The following is a 23,655-nucleotide window of genomic DNA, read 5'->3' as shown; positions in this document are numbered from 1 at the left end:
CATCCTGCTCTTGAGGTAGTATTATTCAGCACTATTCAATATTTATATTTTCTCCCACCCCAAAATACAAAGTACTAATCCTAAAATAAAAAATGGCAAAACTGTAACATTAAACATCTTACATTCTTGTAAACTGTAAGAAAATGCAGATTCTGCATTTGTACAGGAACATGTGCACTGTGTTGAAGATTATACATTCAACTCTGTCGTGAAATAAATATATAAGAAAAAAGAAAGAGGTTCTTGCTACAATTGCAGGGTTGCGTCATGTTCCTGAGCTCCCCTTGCTGTCTTGGTGCCTTCCTCATTCTCCATTTAAAACGGTTTGCCACCTTGGGCACCAGCATAAGGCATGGAGAACAGAAGACTGCAGGGCGACGGTTCATTCTTTGCTCACACTTGTTTTGCAGGAGTGGAGAACTGCTTTGAAAAGCAGAGGCAGCTGTTCCAGTGGAACATTTACCATTTTTCCTGTCAAAAATAAAAAATAAAATAAATATATATATATGCACTATAATATATATAATACAGTATATATATGCAGAATTATTCATGGTTTGATGAGCTCTCTTGATGATTTCCCTGTAGATCAAAGCTGTTGATGAGGCATTCAACCTGGACAACTTTTATGGGAAGCAACACAGGAGTAAAAAAAAAAAAAAAAACACCCCAAAAAACGCAACATAAAAAAATGCATTGTAAAGACAAAGACACAAAGCTTGCCTAAATCCTAGATAATTATATTAGCAAATGTGTGTTGCTTTTATATTCAGGTTTGGAGCTGATCCTTAACAAAATTGATACAGATCTGTGAGAGTACTATGACTGTACAGCTTTATCAGTACTAAATTAAAAAGCAGAGAAAAGTCATATCAAATAATTAATGGGCAGTGAGTTGAGAGAAAAGCTTCATGAATGATAGGTTCTCCCTGACTGAGGGCTAGATGCACTAAAGTCTCCAATCATCTAATGATCATTGCTATACTGGTTTGACTGGTTTATTTATTTAAAAAAACTAGTCTTTAAGCCCGTTACATTAACGGGCGCTAGAATAGATGTGTCTGTCTGTCTTTGCCTCTCTCTCTCTCTCATTGGCCGCTGTCTTTCTGTCTCTCTCTCTCTCTCTTTGGCCGCTGTCTGTCTTTCTTTCTTTCTGTGTCTCTCCTTGACCACTGTCTGTGTGTCTTTCTGTCTCTCTCTCTCTCCTTGGCCACTGTCTGCCTCTCTTTCTGTCTCTCCCTCTCTCCTTGGCCACTGTCTTTCTGTGTGTCTCCCTCTGTCGCTCTCTGTGTGTGTCTGTCTTTCTGTCTCTTTCTCTCTCTCTCCTTGGCTTCTGTCTGCCTGTCTTTCTGTCTTTCCCTCTCTCCTTGGCCGCTGTCTGTCTTTCTGTCTCTCTCTCCTTGGTCGCTGTCTGTCTGTCTCTCTCCTTGGCTGCTGTCTGTCTCTTTCTCTCTTTCTCATTGGCAGCTGTGTGTCTGTCTTTCTGTCTCTTTCTTTCTCTCTCCTCGGCTGCTCTTTGTGTATGTTTCTGTCTCTTTCTCCTTGGCCGCTGTTTATGTGCCTTTCTGTCTCTTTCTCTCTCTCATTGGCCGCTGTGCGTCTGTCTTTCTGTCTCTTTCTCCTTGGCCACTGTCTGTGTATGTTTCTGCCTCTTTCTCACTCTTTCTCCTTGGCCACTGTTTATGTGCCTTTCTGTCTCTTTCTCCTTGGCCACTGTCTGTGTATGTTTCTGCCTCTTTCTCACTCTTTCTCCTTGGCCACTGTTTATGTGCCTTTCTGTCTCTTTCTCCTTGGCCACTGTCTGTGTATGTTTCTGCCTCTTTCTCACTCTTTCTCCTTGGCCACTGTTTATGTGCCTTTCTGTCTCTTTCTCTCTCTCTCATTGGCTGCTGTCTGTCTCTCTATCTCCTTGGCCACTGTTTGTGTGTCTGTCTGTCTTTCTATCTCTTTCTCTCCTTGGCTGCTGTCTGTGTATTTTTCTGTCTTTTTCTCTCTCTCTCTTTCCTTGGCCGCTGTTTATGTGCCTTTCTGTCTCTTTCTCTCTCTCTCTTTCCTTGGCTGCTGCCTGTGTGTCTTTCTGTCTCTCTCTCCTTGGCTGCTGTCTTGTCTATCTCTTTCCTTCCCTCTCTCCCGTTCCCTGCCTGCGCCCCATTCCCCTTCCTTTGACCGCCCCCCAGCCCATCCCACCCCCTCTGCGGCAGCACTACCAGCCTCCAACAAATCCTCATCCTCGACCTGGAAATTCACCCAGAGGGGAGAGTGGAGGCAGAAGAGAAGACTGTGCGACCACGGAGCGGCAGTATTTGTGGCCTTCCCTCCCCTAGCTCCGTAGCTCGGTCATCGCCGCCACCTCCTTCTCTCCCCGATGTTGGCTCCCAATGTGTGCATGCGCCGCACACGCGCCACACTCTGCAACATTTCTCTGCCGACCACAGAGCGACGGACGCACAGAGCCACAAAAATTGAAGTGCGCATAAGAACATAAGAACATAAGCAATGCCTCCACTGGATCAGACCTGAGGTCTATCGTGCCCAGTAGTCCGCTCATGCGGCGGCCCAACAGGTCCAGGACCTGTGCAGTAATCCTCTATCTATACCCCTGTATCCCTTTTTCCAGCAGGAAATTGTACAATCCTTTCTTGAACCTTAGTACCGTACTCTGCCCTATTACGCCCTTGCATTCCAGGTGTCCACCACATGTTGGGTAAAGAAAAACTTCCTAGCATTTGTTCTGAATCTGTCCCCTTTCAACTTTTCCGAATGCCCTCTTGTTCTCTTATTTTCGAAAGTTTGAAGAATCTGTCCCTCTCTACTCTCTCTATACCCTTCATGATCTTGTAAGTCTCTATCATATCCCCTCTAAGTCTCCTCTTCTCCAGGGAAAAGAGTCCCAGTTTCTCCAGTCTCTCAGCATATGAAAGGTTTTCCATACCTTTGATCAGACGTGTCGCTCTCCTCTGAACCCTCTCGAGTATCGCCATATCCTTCTTAAGGTATGGCGACCAATATTGGATGCAGTACTCCAGATGCGGACGCACCATCGCCCAATACAACGGCAGGATAACTTCTTTCGTTCTGGTAGTAATACCCTTCTTGATTATACCTAGCATTCTATTCGCTCTCTTTGCGGCTGCTGCGCACTGTGCCATCGGCTTCATTGTCATGTCCACCATTACCCCCAAGTCCCTTTCTTGTGTACTCTCCTTCAATAACATCCCTCCCATCATATAGCTGTACCTCGGGTTTCTGCTTCCCACATGTAGTACTTTACATTTCTCAACGTTGAACTTCATCTGCCATCTCGTCGCACATTCCCCTAGTTTGTTCAAGTCCCTTTGCAATTCTTCGCCATCCTCTTTAGTCCGCTCCACTACATAGTTTTGTGTCGTCCGCAAATTTTATTATCTCACACTTCGTCCCTGTTTCTAAATCATTTATAAATATATTAAATAGCAGCGGCCCAAGCACCGAGCCCTACGGGACACCACTCGTGACCCTCCTCCAGTCTGAGTAGTGGCCCATCACTCCTACCCTCTGTTTCCTACCTGCCAACTAGTTTCTGATCCATCTATGTACGTCTCCTTCCACCCTATGATTCTTCAGTTTCCGGAGTAGGTGTTCATGGGGCACTTTGTCAAAGGCTTTCTGGAAATCCATCCATTTAATTCCTTCGAAGAAGTGCAATAAGTTCGTTAGGCATGATCTCCCCTTGCATAAACCATGTTGGCTGGTTATCAGAAGTTTGTTTCTTTCAAAATGTTCATCAATGTTGTCTTTTATCAGTGCTTCGATCATTTTCCCTGGAACGGAGGTCAGACTCACTGGTCTGTAGTTTCCCGGGTCACCTCTTGATCCCTTTTTAAAGATGGGCGTAACGTTGGCTATCTTCCAATCCTCCAGGATCACACCTGTTTTCAGTGATAGATTGCAAATTTGCTGCAGTAGTTCCACTATCTCCTCCTTTAGTTCCTTCAGAACCCTTGGATGGATTCCGTCCGGACCCATGGATTTGTCAGTTTTTAATTTTTCTAGCTGCCTGCGTACGTCTTCAAGGCTCACTTCCATGGATATTAATTTTTCTGCTTGATCTCCATTGAAGATTTGCTCGGGTTCCGGTATGTTGGATGTGTCTTCATTTGTAAATACAGACGAAAAGAACACGTTAAATCTTTCTGCTACTTCTTTCTCCTCCTTCACCACTCCCTTCCTGTCTCTGTCGTCCAGCGGTCCCACCTCCTCCCTAGCCAGCTGCTCCCCTTTAACATATCTAAAGAACGGTTTGAAATTTCGTGCTTCCTTGGCTAGCCTCTCTTCATACTCTCTTTTTGGCTTTTCGAACCACACGGTGACATTCTTTTTGATACTTCCTGTGCTCTTTCCAGTTCCCCCTCAGTTTTGTCCTTTTTCCATTTCTTGAATTCATTTTTCTTATTTCCTATCAAAATTTTCTTATTTCCTATTTTAGTTATCAACGCTGGGTCTTTGGTTCGACTCTTTTTGCACCCCTTTCTGAATCTGGGGATATACAGATTTTGTGCCTCGCTCACCGTGTCCTTGAAAAAAGACCAGGCATGTTCTACTGTTTGCCATTTCTTGGAAGTGTTCCTAAGTTTCTTCCATTGCTTCGTAGTTTCCTTCCCTGAAGTTGAAAGTTGTCGCTATGGTTCTCTTTCTTTTCGGTATTCCTACTTCAACCTTGAACTTGATCATATTATGATCGCTGTTTCCCAACGGTCCCACTACTTCCACTTCCTTTTCAGGTCCCCTTATCCCATTTAGGTTTAGATCCAGAATGGCATTTCCTCTCGTTGGTTCTCTAACAAGCTGCTCCATAAAGCAATCTTGTGTAGCTTCCAGGAATTCTGTCTCCCTAGCGCATTTTGAGCTTCCAAGACTCCAGTCTATCCCGGGATAGTTGAAGTCTCCCTTAATAACCGTGTTACCGCTTTTGCATGCTCGCTTCATCTCGGCTTCCATTTCTTCATCGATATCTCTAGTTTGCCCGGGTGGACGATAGTTTGTCCGGGTGGACGATAGTATAGGCCCATCTTTATTTCAGGCCCTTTCCTTCCCGGTATTTTATCCCATAGCGATTCCAGATTGTTGGTCGTCTCTGCTGTGTCCATTCTTGTCGATTGTATGCTTTCTTTTATGTTTAAGGCTATTCCACCTCCTTTCTGTCCTGACATGTCCTGGCGATAGAACTTGTACCCCGGCAGTGCTGTATCCCATTTGTTGTCTTCATTCCACCATGTTTCAGAGACTCCAATGATGTCTATGTCCTCTGCATTGGCCATGGCTTCTAATTCCCCCATTTTGTTTTTTAGGCTCCTTGCATTAGTATATATGCAATTTAGATCCTGGTGTTTTCTTGTCTTCATTTTCTTTCCCTGCGCTTCGGTCTTTAGCTTCTTCTCTTGTGCTACAATCCTACTAACCTCCTCTTCTGGGTTAGTCAACTCCAGTAATTTGCCCATTGTTTCTTCCCAGCCTTTTTTCCCCTTAGTATTTTCACGGGTTACCTTCTTCCGAATCGTCGACGCTTGGTCAACTGTCGGCTTTCCCCGTCTTCTTAGTTTAAAGCCTGTTCTATTCCTCTCCTGACGTTGTTTGCTAGAAGTCTTGTTCCCGCCGCGCTCAGGTGCAGTTCATCTCTCCTGTAGAGCTTGCTCTTGCCCCAGAACGTTGTCCAGTTCTGGAGCAAGAGCAAGGGTATTATTATCTTAGATTTAAATACCGCATACAACTATGCGGTTTCCATATCACATACATAAAATCTTGTTTCCCTACGATTATCACATATAACATAGACATGTCTAAACAACATCATTAATCATCCCTGTTATAACAGGAATAGAGCACAAATTCAATCAATTCAGAAATACAAGCGACTGATCATATTTGTCAACCTGATGCACAAAATGGCTCACCACGCGATCATTCATTTTCCAATCTGGTCATGCAAATAAAGTCATTAATATTAAAATGCCATGCACAGTAGCTGATCGATCAATGCTCTAACATCAGTTTGCCATGCACAAAAAATAGTGATCATCTCTAGCAATCCAAAAAACTGATAGGTCTAGCTAGACCTATCGGTAACTGTGTTACCAATGGGTCTGTCTGGGTTTTTTCATTTTTTTTCTATGGGCACAGATGTAACACACACAATATTTGGCCCATTAAAAAAATACCCTGCCAGTCCCTCCTCCGGATTACGTCTCTCTCCAACAACCCACTGTGGCCCCCCCCATGCAAAAATTGGCAAGAGGGATGTGCACTTCCTCCTGCAGCCATGAAGCAACCCCCCCTGCACTGACCACCCCTCTTCCCTGCTCCCCTTTCTAAAAAGAAATTGGCAGGAGGGATGCTCAATCCCTCCTGCCACTGGATGCGACCTGCCCCCTCAAATCTTAAAAAATATATGCCAGCAGGAGGTATGTCCAGTCCCGCCACTGCAAAATGGTGAGCCTTCTCCTTCCTGGTGAATCCTGGGATGCACAGAGAAAGCCTAAGGCCCTGATTGGCTCAGATGCCTATGGAACCTTCCAGAGGAGGGACCTTAGGCACCTGAAGCAATCAGGGCCTTAGACTCCTCCCCCTTGTATCTCGAGATAGAGGGAGGAGCCTAAGGCCCTGACAGATTCAGATGCCTAAGACCCCTCCCCTGGGAAGAGGCTTAGGATGCACCGGGAAGGGGAAGACCCACCGTTTTGTAGTGGCGGGCCTGGAGAGCAAGAGGGACTGAGCATCCTTCCTGCTATCACCTATTTTTAAGGTATGAGGAGGTTAGGTGTGGAAGGTGGGGATATGGGGAGGTTCGGGGGTATCAAAGGTGGTTTGGGGGGCATCTGGTGGTAGGAGGGAGTGGGCATCCCTCCTGCCATTTTTTTTTTTTTTTTAGAAAGGGGAACGGGGAATGGGTGGTTGATGGGGGCATAGCAAGGGTTGGGTCAGGCAGGGGGGAAGTTGATTCATGGCGGCAGGAGGGAGTGGGAATCCCTCCTGCTGACACGGGGAAGGGGGTTCAGGAGGTCCTTGTGAGGAGTAGGGGGGTCAGTGCGGGAGATGTTCACTGCAATAGGAGGAGTAGGCATCCTTCCTGCTGATTTTTTGATACAGGATCATTTGTTAGGGAGGACTGTCATCTTTTTTTTAATGGGGCAGATATTGTGCATGTGTAAGACACAGAACATCTCTGCCATTAAAAAAACAAAAGAGAAAAAAAGCCCGAGAGAAAAAAAGCTGCTTCGAGGCTTCCTCTGCCACTCAGCTGTTTGGGCTTCCCCAAGCCAGCTCTGCGCATGAGTCAGTCACTCTCACAGCAATTGATCAGATGGGGTTATGGCGAGTCTCCATGCAAATCATTTGCATGGAAACTTGTTGGAATATCAGTCATTGTTCCAGAGTCTGTCTAAAAATCGGCCAACAGTGACTCACACGGTCTTAATAACTGTGTTTTGTGCATCTAGTCCTAAGTCTGCACAGCCACTTTTAAAAGTGTGGTATAGTAAAAATACCATTTGTAGAGCTCACCTCCAAGGATGTCTCATACCAATGATCAAAATTTTTTAAAAATATTTCAATAAACAATAAACATACCAATGGTGGCAGCGAAAAAGACTACCATGGGGTCCTTTTATCAAGCCGAACTAGCGGGGTTAGCATGTCGGACCTTTCATCATGCGCTAACCCCCGCGACCGACTAAAAAACTAACACCTGCTCAATGCAGGTGTTAGTGGCTAGCGCGGCAGGCGGTTTAACGTGCGGTATTACGCGCATTAAACCCCTACCGCAGCTTGATAAAAGGACCCCCATATGCAATCAAGTCTCAGGCCACCCAAAAAAAAATCCAAGAGCAATAAAGAGATGCCCTGTCAAGAATACAGCTGCAATTTCCAACTGCAAGCAAACCTGATCCTCAGCCAGGAAGCAAGGTTAGGCCCGCGACCTAGGGAAAATGGTCCAAACAAACAGCTCTCAATCCAGTCCTGGAAACATGCCCAGTCAGTACGGTTTTCAACATAGCCACAACAATATTCAAAAAAACAGATTTGCATACAAAGGATTCAGCGCACACACATTTTTCTCATGTTTAGGACACCCTAAAAACCTGATTGGCTGCTTATATCTCAAGGACTGGATTGACAACCCCCTTATCCAAACTTTTAACATTTTTATAGCAGCTAGTTCTTTTTTACATATCTGTACTTGCCGCTTTGGAAGCTTTTGAGTTATTTTATTGAGATATCTGTTACACAAATTTATTTCCTTGGTGTACTGCTGATACATGAACATGCCTGTTACTTTGTTTAGCTGCTATTTTTATAGCGGATTTGTTGACACTTTGCACTTTCTATACGTTCTCCACATTGGAGGATAGGGAATTTCATTTATTTTTTACACTTATATTGAATGCCCTTTGTCACATTGAAAATAACATATGCTTTCACTGTTCTAATGCCATGCAAAGTTCAGTTCACTACATTATCTTGTTGAATGCTGTATTTTAATTTTCTAATACATAAATTTACTACAGTTGAATCTTGTATAAAGTTCTTGACCGCACACATTTATGGATGAAGTCTTAATCACCAGAAGTTGAAATCCACAGAAAGGCTTTTCAGAAAAACTATCATTAGGTCAAAGCAATCTAAAGGGAACACAGCTCTCAAACTTTAGTCGGTAATGTACTATTAAGCTCAATAAAAGGGTATTATCCACAATTGACCTCTATTTTGACATGTTCATATTGGCTGAAACAGTTACAACAATATGCTACCAACAGAAAGAAAACATCTTGACTTTGAAAAGTCATTATATGCATGACAGTAGTGGCTGACCAAATTTAGGTTTTGGCACCAGAGTTTTGGCCGAAACCTGAAATTCAGTTCTCCCCCCTCACGATCATTCCTCCCTCCCCCCCCCTGCAATCACTTTCCCTTCTCCATCCCTCCTGTAGGCCCTTCCTGGGCCTACTTTAGGAAGGCCTGGTCATCTAGTGCCATCTTCATGGGCAGGAAAGAACCCTACTTGTTCCTGCACCAGGCCACTGCTCCATCGCAATGGTTGCTGAGGCTGCTGCGGGAGGTCCTGGCAACCATTGTGGTGGAAAAGTGGCACGAGGCAAAAATGAACAGGGTTTGTTTATGCTAACAAAGTGCCACTAGGGGAGGGTCAGAAGTGAGATAGGGGAGAGTGATTTTGGGGAAGTGAAGAGAGAGGGGGATACCGCCATTGAGGATCGGCTCAGGAGGGGTACGTACTTGATTTCTTGAGAGGGAGTTGAGTTTCTTGTACTGTTTCAGTTTCTGCCAGAACTGAGTGGACAATTTTAGTTGCAGATTTAGTTTTGGAAGAAAATGAATTCAGTTATGAATCACTAGTTGGATGGCTCACAGAATATACTGTATATTAAGACTGTTTTAATCTTTGTTTTCTCCTGTATTAAGCATTCACTAAGTCCAAAAAGCTCAAAGGTATTTGATGCCTATGTAAACATTCAGTTGTGTGCCCCACCCCCAGTAGGAAGTTTGCAGCTCAAAGTCTCCTCACAGTATCTTCGACCCTTCCCTGAGGTCTCCAGCATCTCTCTCTTTGAACCGTTCCCTGTCTCCATGGTCTCCTGTATCTCTCTCTTCGACCTCCCAATCCCCAACTGTGGTCTCTAGGATCTCTCTTGTTCCATCCGTCTCTCCCCCACAAGATGGTCATGTCTTACCTCCCTTCCTCTGGGACAGCAGTTGGCAGCTATCAAGACGAACACAGGGCCTTGGGCATCCACACAAGCTGAAACTGTGCCAACTTCTGTTCCCTCTGAATCTTCTGTTTCAAATAGGGTAGGAGTTTGTAGGCCATGAGCATGCATGGATGCTCATTGTCTGTGTCAGCTACCATGCATTTTCTATAGCTACTGATTGCCATTCTAGAATAAGGGATTTAAGGAAGGAGGTGGAACTTGGAATTCAAGTGCCCTGCTGCCCCCTTAAACCGTATCACCCCAGGTGGCATCACTAACAGAAGGGCCAGCAATGCAAGAAGCCTTTCCCCTCTCTATATTATATAAACACTTCCAAAAATCAATTCTAAAAAATCAATTCTAGACAAGGGATTCAAGACAAGGTTGGATAAGTTCCTACTGGAACAGAACATATGCAGATAAGGCTAGACTCAAATAGGGCACTGGTCTTTGATCTAAGGGCTGCCGCGTGAGCGGACTGCTGGGCACGATGGACCCAGCAGCGGCAAATCTTATGTTCTTAAATCATGAGAGAACATACTATGCACTGCAGATTACTAGTTGAGATCTTCATGTATTATGTGTTTCTAGTAACACTTTCAACAATACTACGCTATGATTTTTAAAAAATAAATAACTCCCTGCAACTTGCCTTTCCTTTCAGATGACCATTTTCTATTTAAAACAAAGCTTTCCTTCATTAAATGAAAGAATGTGTTAAATAAAAGGGAAGTTACCTGCAATGTATCGTATCTCAGGCAAACACATCATTAGATCTGGAAAGCGATTTGGCTGGTGTGGGTACTTGTACTCAGTAAAATCTTGGCAGACGTACCAATACCGCTTATTCAACTGTTCTAGCTGAGATACATTGGTCAGGCCTCGGATATCTGAACAAAAAAAAAAAGGAATTTAGTGAATCTGTGTTTCTTGACAGGACAAAGAAAGCTCTCATTCCTTACGACAAAAGAGAAAACGGGTTGCCATGGAGTATTCCAATTGTTTTATATCTGTAATATCCCAAAAGCATGTTCTATTGTCATTTAAAGTAATATAGTAAAACAAAGGCAGAGAAAGCATCCAGTCCATCCTGTCTGCCCAACTATCATGTCTGCATTCCAGGTGCCAGCCAAAAGACCGATCATCTGCATTATTTCTTCCTATCCAGGACAATTTTTCTTGCCTTCCTGCTTGGTATTCCAAATAATTTTCCCCAGCTGCCACTTTTTTCCACACCTAACCACATAACTGCAAAGAGCCCATAACTAGCACAAACATCTGGTCTCCTATGACCACTGTGTTGCCTGCCAGAGACACCTGCTTATATGAGCACTTGTGTGTCCTCTAGGATTTCTAGCCAATTAGAAAACTTGCAGCCTGCACACAGACCCAGGTCCTAGTTTGGTTCTATCATCCCTGTATAATCTATCTTGACTACTGAACCATCCAGATCTGTACCTCTAGAAGCCTGCCTAACAGAACCAGATATTGTTTAATTCTAATATAGCATGTCAAAAAATGGCATCCTGATTGTCTGTTTAGATTGTAAGCTCTTTTGAGCAGGGAATGTCTTCTTTATGAATTTGTACAGCATTGCATACATCTGGTAGCGCTACAGAAATAATTAATAGTAGTAGTAGGGGAGTCAGCCGGCACTGGTGCCTCCCCTCCTCTTCGCACCTCCCCATTAGCATAGTAATTTCAGGGTTAACAAGCTCAGGGACCCGTCTGTAGGGCTTCCGAGCATACATGGACGTCATACATGCACATGTCATCATGTCAATGTCTGCACCATGCATAGAGACCCTCCAGCCACGACCCTGAGTTTACTATACTATGGCTTGGAAAAATTTGCGAGACACTGCAATAAACATTATAGCATCAGACACTTTAGTTTGAGATTTGATGCTCCATATTATCTAATATTAGTTTTGAAAATTTATAGGCCTTGCAGGATGTTGCGTTTTGAAGGAACACAACACTTATCCGGTCCCTCACTCCCAGAGATCTTTTTTGCAGAATCAAACTTCTGTTCCTTCTCAATTGCCAGGTTTTCTACAAGTGTTGACAGACTCACTAGATTTCAAGAAGAAACAAAGATTACTGTTCTCACAGGTGGTCTCTGTCAGACATAAATAGATGTTTATGGATGCGGAATGTATTTTGTAGCCTATTAAAATTTTATGTACTGTTCTTCATGAGTGCACAGCAAAGTGGTTTACAATCAAATAAAAATAAGAAAAAGAAAAGGAACACCATTAAAATGGATAGGACAGAAGAAATGGAAACAACCTCAAAAGGTAAGTATAGAGGCTAAAAACAAGAAACATAACGGGAAAGTAGATGGAGTCATCATCCTGGTGGAAGCCCTCTCAGCCCAGCCCGAATCTATAGGCTTCTTAAAATATGAGAGCGAATCAAAAATTAAAAGCAATAGTTAAATTATATGATAACTGGAACAGAGCTAGCAAAATGCAGCATATGTACTTGTACATTGCCTATTGGATAGTTAATCAACGCACAGTGCATTGCTCAGCCTTTAATTGCGTGGCAGACACGAGGTCAGAAACATGGGCAATCCATTGCAAGATTGCACCATCAAAGAAAAACGTGCAGTAGTGCACTTTCTTTGAGCAGATGGAGAGAAACCTGTGGAAATTCCTCATTGGATATTGATTCTGTATGGACATAGCACCATGAATCAATGAAAGATTTATGAGTGGGTAAAAAGGTTTAAACCGAGGACAGGTGTAACTGATGAAAGTTGTTCTGGTCACCTATTAACATCATGCACCCAAGAGCACATTGACAGGGTGGATGCCTGGATTAGAGAAAACGTACAGATAATGGTTCAACTTTGGATATCAGATATGGATCTGCATTTGCCATGAAGCACGATGACTCGGGATACAGGAAAGTCTGCGCATGATGAGTTCCCAAATAGCTTACTGATCTGCACAAGCAACCGTGTGTGGAGGTTATGACCCAGTTCCCGAGATGGTATGATGAAGAGTATTCTAGAGAGAAATGTCACCGGTAACGAGACATGGGTGCATCACTATGACCCGGAGAGCAAAAGACAAAGCATGGAGAGGAGACATCTGTCTTCTCCGGTGAAGAAGAAATTCAAACATCATGTTAACCTTCTTTTGGGACATGAAGGGGCCTATTCTGGCGTATTTACAAGCGCAAGGGCAAACAGTGAAAATTATTGTGCATTGCTGTGAAAGGAACTTAAACCTGCAAGTCGCAACAAAAGAAAAGGAAAGTTGTCCAAAACAGTTTTGCTGCAACATGACAATGCACGTCCTCGTACAGCAGCAGCGACAGAAAAGACAGTGCAACAGCTTAGGTTTAGTTAGATCTGTTTCATATGAACATTTCAGAAAGTTGTTGAAAACCTTTCTCTTTTCTAAATTTTTGATTAGATACCTTTGTATTCTTTAAAACATTATTTGTTTTTTTCCCCCTTAGCATAATCTTTTGTCAACCGCATTGAACTTATGGCTATGCGGTCTAGAAATCTGCCGTTATGTTATGGTTGAACATCTTCCACATCCTACTTATAGCACAGATCTAGTGCCTAGCAATGATCACATCTTCAGTTCACTGAAGGAGATGCTGAGAGGTCACAGATTCACCTCTGATGATGAAGTAAAGGAAACGGTACTCACCTGGCTTTGGCAGAAGCTGACAAACGTCTTTTCTGCAGGAATGCAGAAGCTAGTTGAACGATACAACAAAATGATATGTTCAATTGCTCACAGTTACTTCTATTAAAGCCGATGTATGTATTTTGCCTTTACTTTTGATTTACCCTTGTAGACATGTCTTATTTATACTTTGAGAGCCAATTTAAATTCAGGAAAAGAGACTTCAAGGTACCTTGACTGATAAATGAGTATTAATGTGGGAAACACTGGGGGTACGAGGAAGATGTTATCAGCATAGAAAACTGTGCATATACCAAGTTCTGGAGGAAGAAAAGGTGAGTAGTGGAGTGCCTCAAGGATCAGTTCTGGGGCTAATCCTGTTCATTTTGTTTGTGAGCGACAATGCCGAAGGGTTAGATTTGCCTCTTTTGCAGATGATACCAAGATTTGTAACAGAGTAGACACCAAGAAGGGAGTGGAAAACATGAAAAAGGATCTGCAAAAGTTAGAGGAATGGTTTCATGTCTGGCAACTAAAATTCAATGAAAAGAAATGCAGAGTGATGCATTTGGGGATTAGAAAGCTGATGGAGCCATATATGCTGGGAGGTGAGAGGCCGATATGCATGGATGGGAAGAGGGACCTTGGGGTGGTAGTGTCCAAAGATCTAAAGGCAAAGAAACAATGTGATAAGGCAGTGGCTGTTGCCAGAAGGATGCTAGGCTGTATAGAGAGAGAGGCATAACCAGTAGAAGACAGAAGGTGTTGATGCCCCTGTACAAGTAATTGATGAGGCCCCACTTGGAGTATTGTGTTCTATTTTGGAGACCGTATCAAGCAAAGAATATAAAAAGACCTGAAGAGGTCCAGAGAAAGGCAGCAAAAATGGTAGGGGGTTTGCGCCAAAAGACATGAGATACCGGAAGCCCTGAATATGTATATTCTTGAGGACAGCAGGGACAGGGAAGAGATGATTCAGATGTTCATATACTTGAAAGGTATTAACATAGAACAAAATCTTTTCCAGAGAAAGGAAAATAGTAAAGCCAGAGGGCATAATTTGAGGTTGAGAGTAGAGAATGACATGGTGACTGTTACCTGCGGTTTATCATCGCTGCGGGTACAGGGACAAAGCCATTCACCGCCCCGTGGAGCGGTGAATGGCCTTGTCTCCACAGTAAAGGGAGGGAACGCACATGGTCACCAATTGGGCATGTTCCTCCTTCCCCCTAACCTTACCATGGTGATTTTCTATTTTTTTTCTGTCTCCCAGCTGCCCAAGCTGGCTTTCATCAAGTTGCGTGTGGCTGCTGAAAGTTCCAGAAACAGGAAGTTGTGTCAGAAAGGAAGTTTCATAAGAACATAAGCATCGCCTCTGCCGAGTCAGAGCATAGGTCCATCGTGCTCAGCAGTCCGCACTCGCGGTGGCCCCCCAGGTCCATGACCTGTAGTGTTCTTTCACTTAAGACATTTTATCCTTTATAGTACCCCTCTAGCTATACCCCTCAATCCCCTTTTCCTTTAGGAACATGTCCAACCCCTTTTTTAAGCCCAAAATTGTACCCTGCTCTACAACCTCCTCCGGAAGCGCATTCCAGGAATCCACCACCCTTGGCAGCCACACGCAATTTGATGAAAGCCGACTCGGGAAGCTGGGAGACAGAACCCGCCCCCCCCACCCTTAAAATCACGATGGTAATAGGAGGGGAATGGAGGGAGTTAGATGCCTGGATGGCGGTGATCAGGAGGGAGGGAGGCTGCTGGACTGTGCTGAAGGGATATGGAGGGGGGGGGGGCGTTTCAGAGGAACCAACGCTGAAGGGAATTGGGGAAGAGAGAGTGGGCTGAAGATGCTACAGGGAAATGGGGAAGTGAAGTGGAGAGTGGGGAGAAGATGCTGAAGGGAAATGGAGAAGAGAAGTGGAGAGTGGGGAGAAGATGCTGAAGGGAAATGGGCAAGAGAAGCGGAGAGTGGGGAGAAGACGCTGAAAGGAAATGGGCAAGAGAGAGTGGGGAGAAGACGCTGAAAGGAAATGGGCAAGAGAGAGTGGGGAGAAGATGCTGAAAGGAAATGGAGAAGAGAAGTGGAGAGTGGGGAGAAGATGCTGAAGGGAAATGGGCAAGAGAAGTGGAAAGTGGGGAGAAGACGCTGAAGGAAAATGGGCAAGAGAAGTGGAGAGCGGGGAGAAGACACTGAAGGAAAATGGGGAAGAGAAGTGGAGAGTGGGGAGAAGATGCTGAAAGGAAATGGAGAAGAGAAGTGGAGAGTGGGGAGAAGATGCTGAAGGGAAATGGGCAAGAGAAGTGGAAAGTGGGGAGAAGACGCTGAAGGAAAATGGGCAAGAGAAGTGGAGAGTGGGGAAAAGACACTGAAGGGAAATGGTGAAGAGAGAATGGGGAGAAGATGCTGAAGGGAAATGGGGAAGAGAGAGATGCCAAACTAGCGGGGGGGAGCAGGGAGAAATGGAAGGGAGAGGCACAGTAACACAGCATATGATAGGACCTCTGAGGCTGTTGGCTGGTGCACAAGTTATCGTGAGAGTAGCTGTATAGATAGCAAGAGCGGCTGTGTTGAATTTATGAAAAGAATAGGAGGCGGTATTTGGACGTCTTGGAGGATCCCCGGGACAGGATCGGGAGGCAGCAGGGAGGAAGCCAGGGCTGAGAGGGCTGGAGGAGAGACGCAGAGGAAGCCAGGAAGGGTGGAAAGCTGATAGGGGTAGCGGCAAGAGTTAGCTCCGCCCACCCCCTCCACGTCAGAGGTCGCTTCGGTGCCCAGGCTCCCCCTTAAAAGGGGGCGAGCCAACGGTGCGCGGCGAAGGCGAGCGGCAAAGGCGCTCGCCTTAGTGAGGGCGCCTTTGCGAAGGAGCCGAGAGAAGGAGCCAGGAGTCCAGGCTGCTCAGCAGCAAATTCAATCTTTAATCTTCTTAAAAAAAAAAAAAAATATATATATATATATATATATATATATATATATATATATATATACACACACACACCCTTTCTTCTATACTCATTATTTCTTCTCTCTCTACTTCTTCACCTAGATACACGTCGAGCATGCTCCAGCGCACCAACTTTAATCACAGGGAAGGAATAATGGAGGCAGCAGAAGGCCAGCGAAGCTTTCCAGTATACTGCATTGATTGTCACATGTATGACTATCTCCCTTCCGGGAGGCAGGCCTACATATGCAGTCGATGTCAGGAACTGGCTAGCCTAAAAAAGGAGGTCGGGAGACTGCAGATCAAAGTACAGAGCTAGAGGGACTCCGCTCCATAGAGGAACCAAGGGAATTTGAACCAACTGAGGACACCACCAGAGAAAACCACATCAACGAGCAGGTCAGAGAGCTCGAAAGATTCATCGAGGAGGCCTGCAAGATGGTAGAAACACAGGATAACCCGCTCTTCAGAAGGGAACAAACGGATAGAGGACAGGACCCGCCAGGAGCCACCAGGACCCACCAGGAGCCGAGGGAGAGGAACCTTGCGGAGGAACCAATCAGAAGATGGAAGGATTGGAGGACCCAATCATTGACACAGACCTGAGACCCAGGAGGAAGCTGAGGAGAGGAAAATCTGCTATCGTGGTGGGAGACTCAATCCTGAGAGAGGTGGACAGTCACATAGCAGGAGGCAGAGCGGATCGCCTAGTGACATGTCTCCCAGGGGCGAGGACAAAGGACATCTCCGACAGAATCGAGAGAATCATGGAGGGAGCTGAGACAGAGGACACAGCAGTGATAATCCATGTCGGAACAAATGATGTCAGCAGAAGGAATTTCAACATGACTACACTGACCGAGCAGTTTAAAGTCCTGGGGAGGAAGCTGAAGCTGAGGACAGGGAAGATAGCCTTTTCAGAGATCCTGCCAGTACCAAGGGCAGATGCGAGGAGGCAGACCGAGCTGCAAGCAACAAATGGATGGCTGAGGCGATGGTGTGACGAGGAGGGTTTCCTCTTTGTACGGAACTGGTCAACCTTCCTGGGGAAAAACAAGCTCTACAGGAGAGACGGACTGCATTTGAGCACGGTTGGGACGAGGATGCTGGCACGTAACATCCAGACCTGCATAGACATGACTTTAAACTGATAACAAGGGGAAAGCCGATAGTCGATCTGGCCTCGACACATCGGACCACTGTATCGAGAAAGGATACTGAAACAGAAAATGGCGATAGTGGACTAGAGACAAAATGGACACTTTATGGACATAAACCCAAAGATGCAGCACAGGGACCCGAGAGGCAATTAGAGCTAAAGAGCAAGACAAGGAGGAAACAGCCGGAACCAGAGGGCTATTAAAGAACAAAGAAGCGGGCAGAGGACGGGATAGACACACCACAGGAGGCAGCACGAGAGGAGACCAGCAGGAGCAACAAATCAAGAGTAGATCCAAAAGAAAAGGTAACAAACTGGGACTTAAATTGCCTATACACAAATGCTAGGAGCCTAAGGACTAAAATGGGGGAATTAGAAATTATAGCCGGAAATAAGGACCTAGACATAATAGGAATCACAGAGACATGGTGGTCAGAGGACAACAAATGGGATGTGGCCCTACCAGGGTACAAACTCTACAGGAGGGACAGGGCACACAAGAAGGGGGGAGGAATAGCACTGTATATAAAGGACTCCATTCCTTCATCCAGAACAGAAACAACAATAAGGGCAGACAGTCTGGAGTCACTATGGGTTAAGCTGACAGGAGGGGAAGGAGCTGACATCAAATTGGGACTGTACTATCGCCCACCAGGACAGCCAGAAGCAAATGACCTGGACCTGGAGGCCGAACTGAGGCAGGTGTGCAAAAGTGGAAGGGTGGTGGTTATGGGGGATTTCAACTATCCGGGAATAGACTGGGGCATTGGGCACTCAAATTGCACGAGAGAAACTAAATTCCTAGAGGCGAGAAGGGACTGTTTCATGGAGCAGCTGGTCACGGAACCAACGCGAGGGGATGCCACTCTAGACCTAATCCTCAACGGGCTTGAGGGACCTGCAAAGGAAGAGGTGGTACTAGCACCATTAGGAAACAGCGATCACAACATGATCCAGTACAAATTAAACATGGGAACATCAAAGGTGAAAAGGACCACAACGACAGCACTCAACTTCAGAAAAGGAAACTACAAGGACATGAGGAAAATGGTAGGAAAAAAGCTCAGCAACAGCTCAGAGAAGGTGAAGACTGTAAAGGAAGCCTGGACACTGCTTAAAGGCACAGTGCTTGAGGCACAAGACCTGTGTGTCCCAAGGTTTAGGAAAGGGTGCAAAAAAAAAAAATCGAACCAGAAACCCAGCATGGATAACAACTGCAGTTAAAAAGGCGATAAGCGACAAGAAATCATCCTTCAAGAAATGGAAAAAGGAACCAACAAAGGAAAACCAGGAAGAGCACAAAAGACACCAGAAAGAATGTCATCGAGAGGTCAGGAAAGCAAAGAGAGAATATGAGGAAAGACTGGCAGGAGAAGCAAGAAACTTCAAACCCTTCTTCAGGTATGTGAAAGGGAAACAACCAGCCAGAGAGGAAGTGGAACCACTGGACGACGGAGACAGGAAAGGAGCGATAAAGGAGAGATTAAGATGTACAATGTCAGCATCTATAAGACAAACATGGTTGTTTTTATTACATAGAATTTTTTGGACTCCAGTTAGGTTGAATAAAGTAGATAGTTCTAAATCTAATAGATGTTGGCATTGTCATATTGATATTGGGACTTTGGATCATCTTTTATTTTTTTGTCCATTGATACTTGGCTTTTGGAAGTCGATTTGGGGGCAAATTAATAATATTCTTCAATCCTCTATTCCTTTGACATATGAAGCAATAATTTTTGGAACGATTCTGCATGATAAACCCACTTTGGATAGAAATAATCGCCTTTTCATGATCTTATCAGGAATAGGGGTTCAAATGATCACATCTAATTGGAAAAATCATGATAGGATTAATTTTAGTTTTTGGTGGGCAACTGTATGTGCAACATATAAATATGAAAAGATTATGGCAGAGCGTTTAGGGTTTGTTAAATCCTTTAAGGGGATTTGGGGTCCATTAACTAATTTTGTCACATTATAATTAAAGTGATTCCTTTTTCTTTATGTTAGATTCCTTTGCACATCCAGGGTGGGTGGGGGGGGGGGTGTATTATTTATTTAGAGGTATAAATTTCATAATATTCTATAATATTGATGAGTATAATATAATATCATTACTGTTATAGGTTAAGAAGGGATTTAAAATTTTTATTGTAATATTTCTGATGTTAATAGTGTATTTTCATATAGTTGGTTTTTTTTTTTCAATTTTTCAAATGTATACATTGTCAAGTTCAAAATATCAATAAAGAAATTAAAAAAAAAAAAAAAAATAAAAGAGGAAAAAGAGATAGCTGACAGGTTAAACAAATTCTTCTCGTCAGTCTTCACCAGAGAGGACACATCCAATATCCCAGAACCCGAGGAGAACACGACGAAAGGCTGGTACAACTAGAGGTAAGCAAAGAGGATGTCCTCAGACAGATAGACAGACTAAAGAGCGACAAATCACCAGGCCCGGATGGCATCCACCCAAGGGTACTAAAAGAACTCAGAAACGAAATAGCAGAGACACTTCGCCAAATATGTAACCTCTCCCTAAAAACTGGGGAGATCCCAGAGGACTGGAAAATAGCAAATGTCACGCCCATCTTTAAGAAGGGATCAAGGGGTGACCCGGGAAACTACAGGCCTGTGAGCTTGACCTCGGTTCCAGGGAAGATGATGGAAGCAATGGTAAAAGACACAATCTGCGAACACATAGAAAACAATGGACAACTGAAGGCGAGCCAGCATGGCTTCTGCAAGGGAAGGTCATGTCTCACGAACTTGCTGTACTTCTTTGAGGGAATAAACAGCCAGATGGATAAGCGGGAATCCATAGACATCATTTACCTTGACTTCCAAAAAGCCTTCGACAAGGTACCTCACGAACGGCTACTTAAAAAGCTGTGGAACCATGGGGTGCAAGGGGATATCCACCGATGGATCAAACACTGATTGGCAGGCAGGAAACAGAGGGTCGGAGTAAAGGACCAATACTTAGATTGGCAATGGGTCACGAGCGGAGTTCCACAGGGGTCGGTGCTGGGACCTCTACTGTTCAATATATTTATTAACGATCTGGAGACAGGGACAAAATGTGAGGTTATCAAATTTGCTGATGACACCAAACTCTGCAGCAGGGTTAGAAACACAGAAGACTGTGAAGACCTGCAAAGGGACCTAACGAGACTGGAAGACTGGGCAAAAAAGTAGAAAATGAGTTTTAACGTAGAGAAATGCAAGGTCATGCATGTAGGGAAAAAGAACCCGATTTTCAGCTACAAAATGGGGGGAACACTGCTAGGGGTGAGTAACCTTGAAAGGGACCTGGGGGTGATGGTCGACACATCACAGAAACCATCGGCACAATGTGCGACAGCCTCAAAGAAAGCAAACAGAATGCTGGGCATCATCAAAAAGGGTATCACAACCAGGACGAAGGAAGTCATCATGCCGCTGTATCACGCGATGGTGCACCCGCACCTGGAGTACTGTGTTCAATACTGGTCGCCGTACCTCAAGAAGGACATGGCGGTACTCGAGGGAGTGCAGAGGAGGGCGACTAAACTGATAAAAGGTATGGAAAATTTTTCATACGCTGACAAGTTAAAAATGCTGGGGCTGTTCTCCCTGGAGAAGAGGAGACTTAGAGGGGACATGATAGAAACCTTCAAAATCCTTAAGGGCATAGAGAAAGTGAATAAGGACAGATTCTTCAAACTGTGGGGAGCCACAAGCACTAGGGGTCACTTGGAGAAATTGAAAGGGGACAGGTTTAGAACAAATGCTAGGAAGTTCTTTTTTACCCAGAGGGTGGTGGACACATGGAACGCGCTTCCGGAGGATGTGATAGGCCAGAACTCTGTACAGGGGTTCAAGAAGGGTTTGGATAGGTTCTTAGAGGATAAGGGGATAGAGGGGTACAGATAGAACTTGAGGTAGGTTATAGAAGTGGTCAGAAACCACTTCACAGGTCGCGGACCTGATGGGCCGCCGCGGGAGCGGACCGCTGGGCGAGATGGACCTCTGGTCTGACCCAGTGGAGGCAACTTCTTATGTTCTTATGTTCAAAGAGAAGGCAGACAGTGGATGGAAGGAATTGAATGAAGAGAAGATGAGGAAAGTAGAAACCAGACAGCAAAAGTAGAAAAAAAATTTATATTTCTTTTCTTTTGCTTTAGGATAAAGTAGTATATTAGTTGTGTTGATAAACATTTATAAAAAAAAGCCCTGACAGCTGAAGATCTCTTTCTCTAGTTCGGCAGCCAGAACTTTGATATATAAAATGACAATTGTACAGAATATTGTTTCCTTTTATACTTTAATATAAGTTCAGTATAAAACTATTTAAGGCTTGTGTGGATGGGATCAGATGGTTTGCGGGGACAGGATGAGGACTGAGCTCGCAGGGACGGGGCGGAGATGGGGACAAATTTTTTCCCTGTTGTCATTTTCTAGTTGAGAGGTGATAGACTTAAGAGTAATGTTAGGAAATTCTTTTCGGAGAGGGTAGTTGATGATTGGACTGCCCTCCTGAGGGAGGTAGTGGAGAGCAAAATGGTGACAGAATTCCAAAAAGTGTGGTATGAACACAGAGGATCTTTAATAAGAAAATAATAGGTATTTATTGAAGAACTAAGGCTGGTACTGGGCAGAAGTGCATGGTCTGTGTCCCGTATATGGTCATTCAGTTGAGGATGGGCTAGGGAGGGCTTCGACAGCTGGGATGGTTTAGATAGGCTAGACTCTAGAGTAAGCTTCAACAGAGACTTCAATAGTTAGAACCTAAGACAGAACTGGGCAAGCCTCTAGGTCTCTGGCCCAGAAATAACTAAGTGACAATTTAATTTATATCATGAATTTTAATGCGAGTATGGTTGGGCAGACTAGATGGACCATTCAGGTCTTAATCTGCTGTCATTTTCTATGTTACTATGTAAAGCAGACAAAGAGGAGTAAGGAAAATGTTAAAGAGAAGTGGAAAACCACAGCTCAAACTATGATGAGTAGAGTTAGAGGACTGAAAAGAGACAGAAAAAGACTGTCCAGCAAGTAAAGAGGTGAACCAGGATAACACAGAGCCACTGATACTGATGTCAAACAGACAAGTCAGAAGTATATTTTGTAGTTTGTTTTATGATTATGTTTGCTACTATATGAACCTCCTAGGTGGGATATAATTAATTAATTAAAGATATCTTTAGTCATAGGTTTCCAACGTAGAAGTGGCCTGTGACAATGGCTCAAAGTACCTCAGAACATAGTGCTGCTGTCCAGCTATGAAACTAGAGTCCTTTTCTCTGTGCTCCAGCAGAGCTCCATACCAGGTTGTTTCACCAACTGCTGCCACCATTACCATCGGACAACCCCCCTCCTCAGGCTTTGCAACTGGACCGGGCACTTTGACATTTCCTGGACTTCCAAATGTAGCAGCAAACACTGGAGCAAAAGCATCATCCCCTTGGCCAGTTAACATCAAACTGAAGATGGGCAGCAATACAAACCAAAAGGGTCTTCCACAGAGTCAGGGAACTTTGATGCAGACAGTAACGCTGTGTCATTTTAGCCTAAAGTTTGAAACTGTCAGTTTGCCTTGAGCAGTGCTGAGGCCCCTCCTTCATGAACAAAAGAATTCATAGGTCCCTTTTATTAAAGTGTGTTAGATTTTGCAGTGACTGTGACATAACAGGAAATTAATGTGCAGTAGTTGCAAAACTAAAATGGCAACTATGAGGTATGGGGGGGGGGTTCCCCAGTGTTTTCCTTTAGAGGTCCCATATTAACACCATCAAGAAGTACTGTTGTCGATGTTAACGCAGAGGTACTTAGCACCTATTATTTAGATGGCAATAACAGATCTGTGTTAATAGTGCTTTAGTTGGTTAGCACTTGGTAAGTGCAACGCATTAAGACCCATATTCACTAAGCAAACCGATCGTGTACCGATTGGTTTGCGAGCCCTTTGTGAACAAATTTCCCTCCAACCTCATTCACTAAAGCCTGTAGCGATCCTCCCATGCAAATTAGCAAAACCCCATGCAAAATAGCCAAGCGACAATTGCTTGACTATTTTTGAATTGGGTGTACTATTAGCAAACCCGACTGCTGCAGACCTGTCGGTAACTGAGTTACTGTCAGGTCTGTAGGTTTTTTGACAGGCCTGCCTGTCT

At 44.4% G+C, this 23,655-nt stretch overlaps 1 protein-coding gene across 3 annotated transcripts in view; it reads right to left on the bottom strand.

Moving 5' to 3' along the window:
- Window positions 1-213: 213 nt before the first annotated feature.
- Window positions 214-23,655, bottom strand: part of NR6A1 (nuclear receptor subfamily 6 group A member 1) — a 553,746-nt gene continuing 530,304 nt past the window's right edge. For 2 of the 3 annotated variants that reach the window (XM_033959829.1, XM_033959830.1), the window contains 2 exons: window positions 10,478-10,630; window positions 383-471 (listed from right to left, as the gene is read on the bottom strand). In XM_033959829.1, the coding sequence (XP_033815720.1) occupies window positions 383-471; window positions 10,478-10,630 (242 nt within the window). Of the gene's footprint in view, window positions 472-10,477; window positions 10,631-23,655 lie in introns of all 3 variants that reach the window. The other variant, XM_033959828.1, reaches the window with a different exon arrangement.

This window comes from Geotrypetes seraphini, chromosome 10, assembly GCF_902459505.1.
Source record: "Geotrypetes seraphini chromosome 10, aGeoSer1.1, whole genome shotgun sequence".
NCBI lineage: Eukaryota > Metazoa > Chordata > Amphibia > Gymnophiona > Dermophiidae > Geotrypetes > Geotrypetes seraphini.
This window is presented reverse-complemented; position numbering and strand designations above follow the sequence as displayed.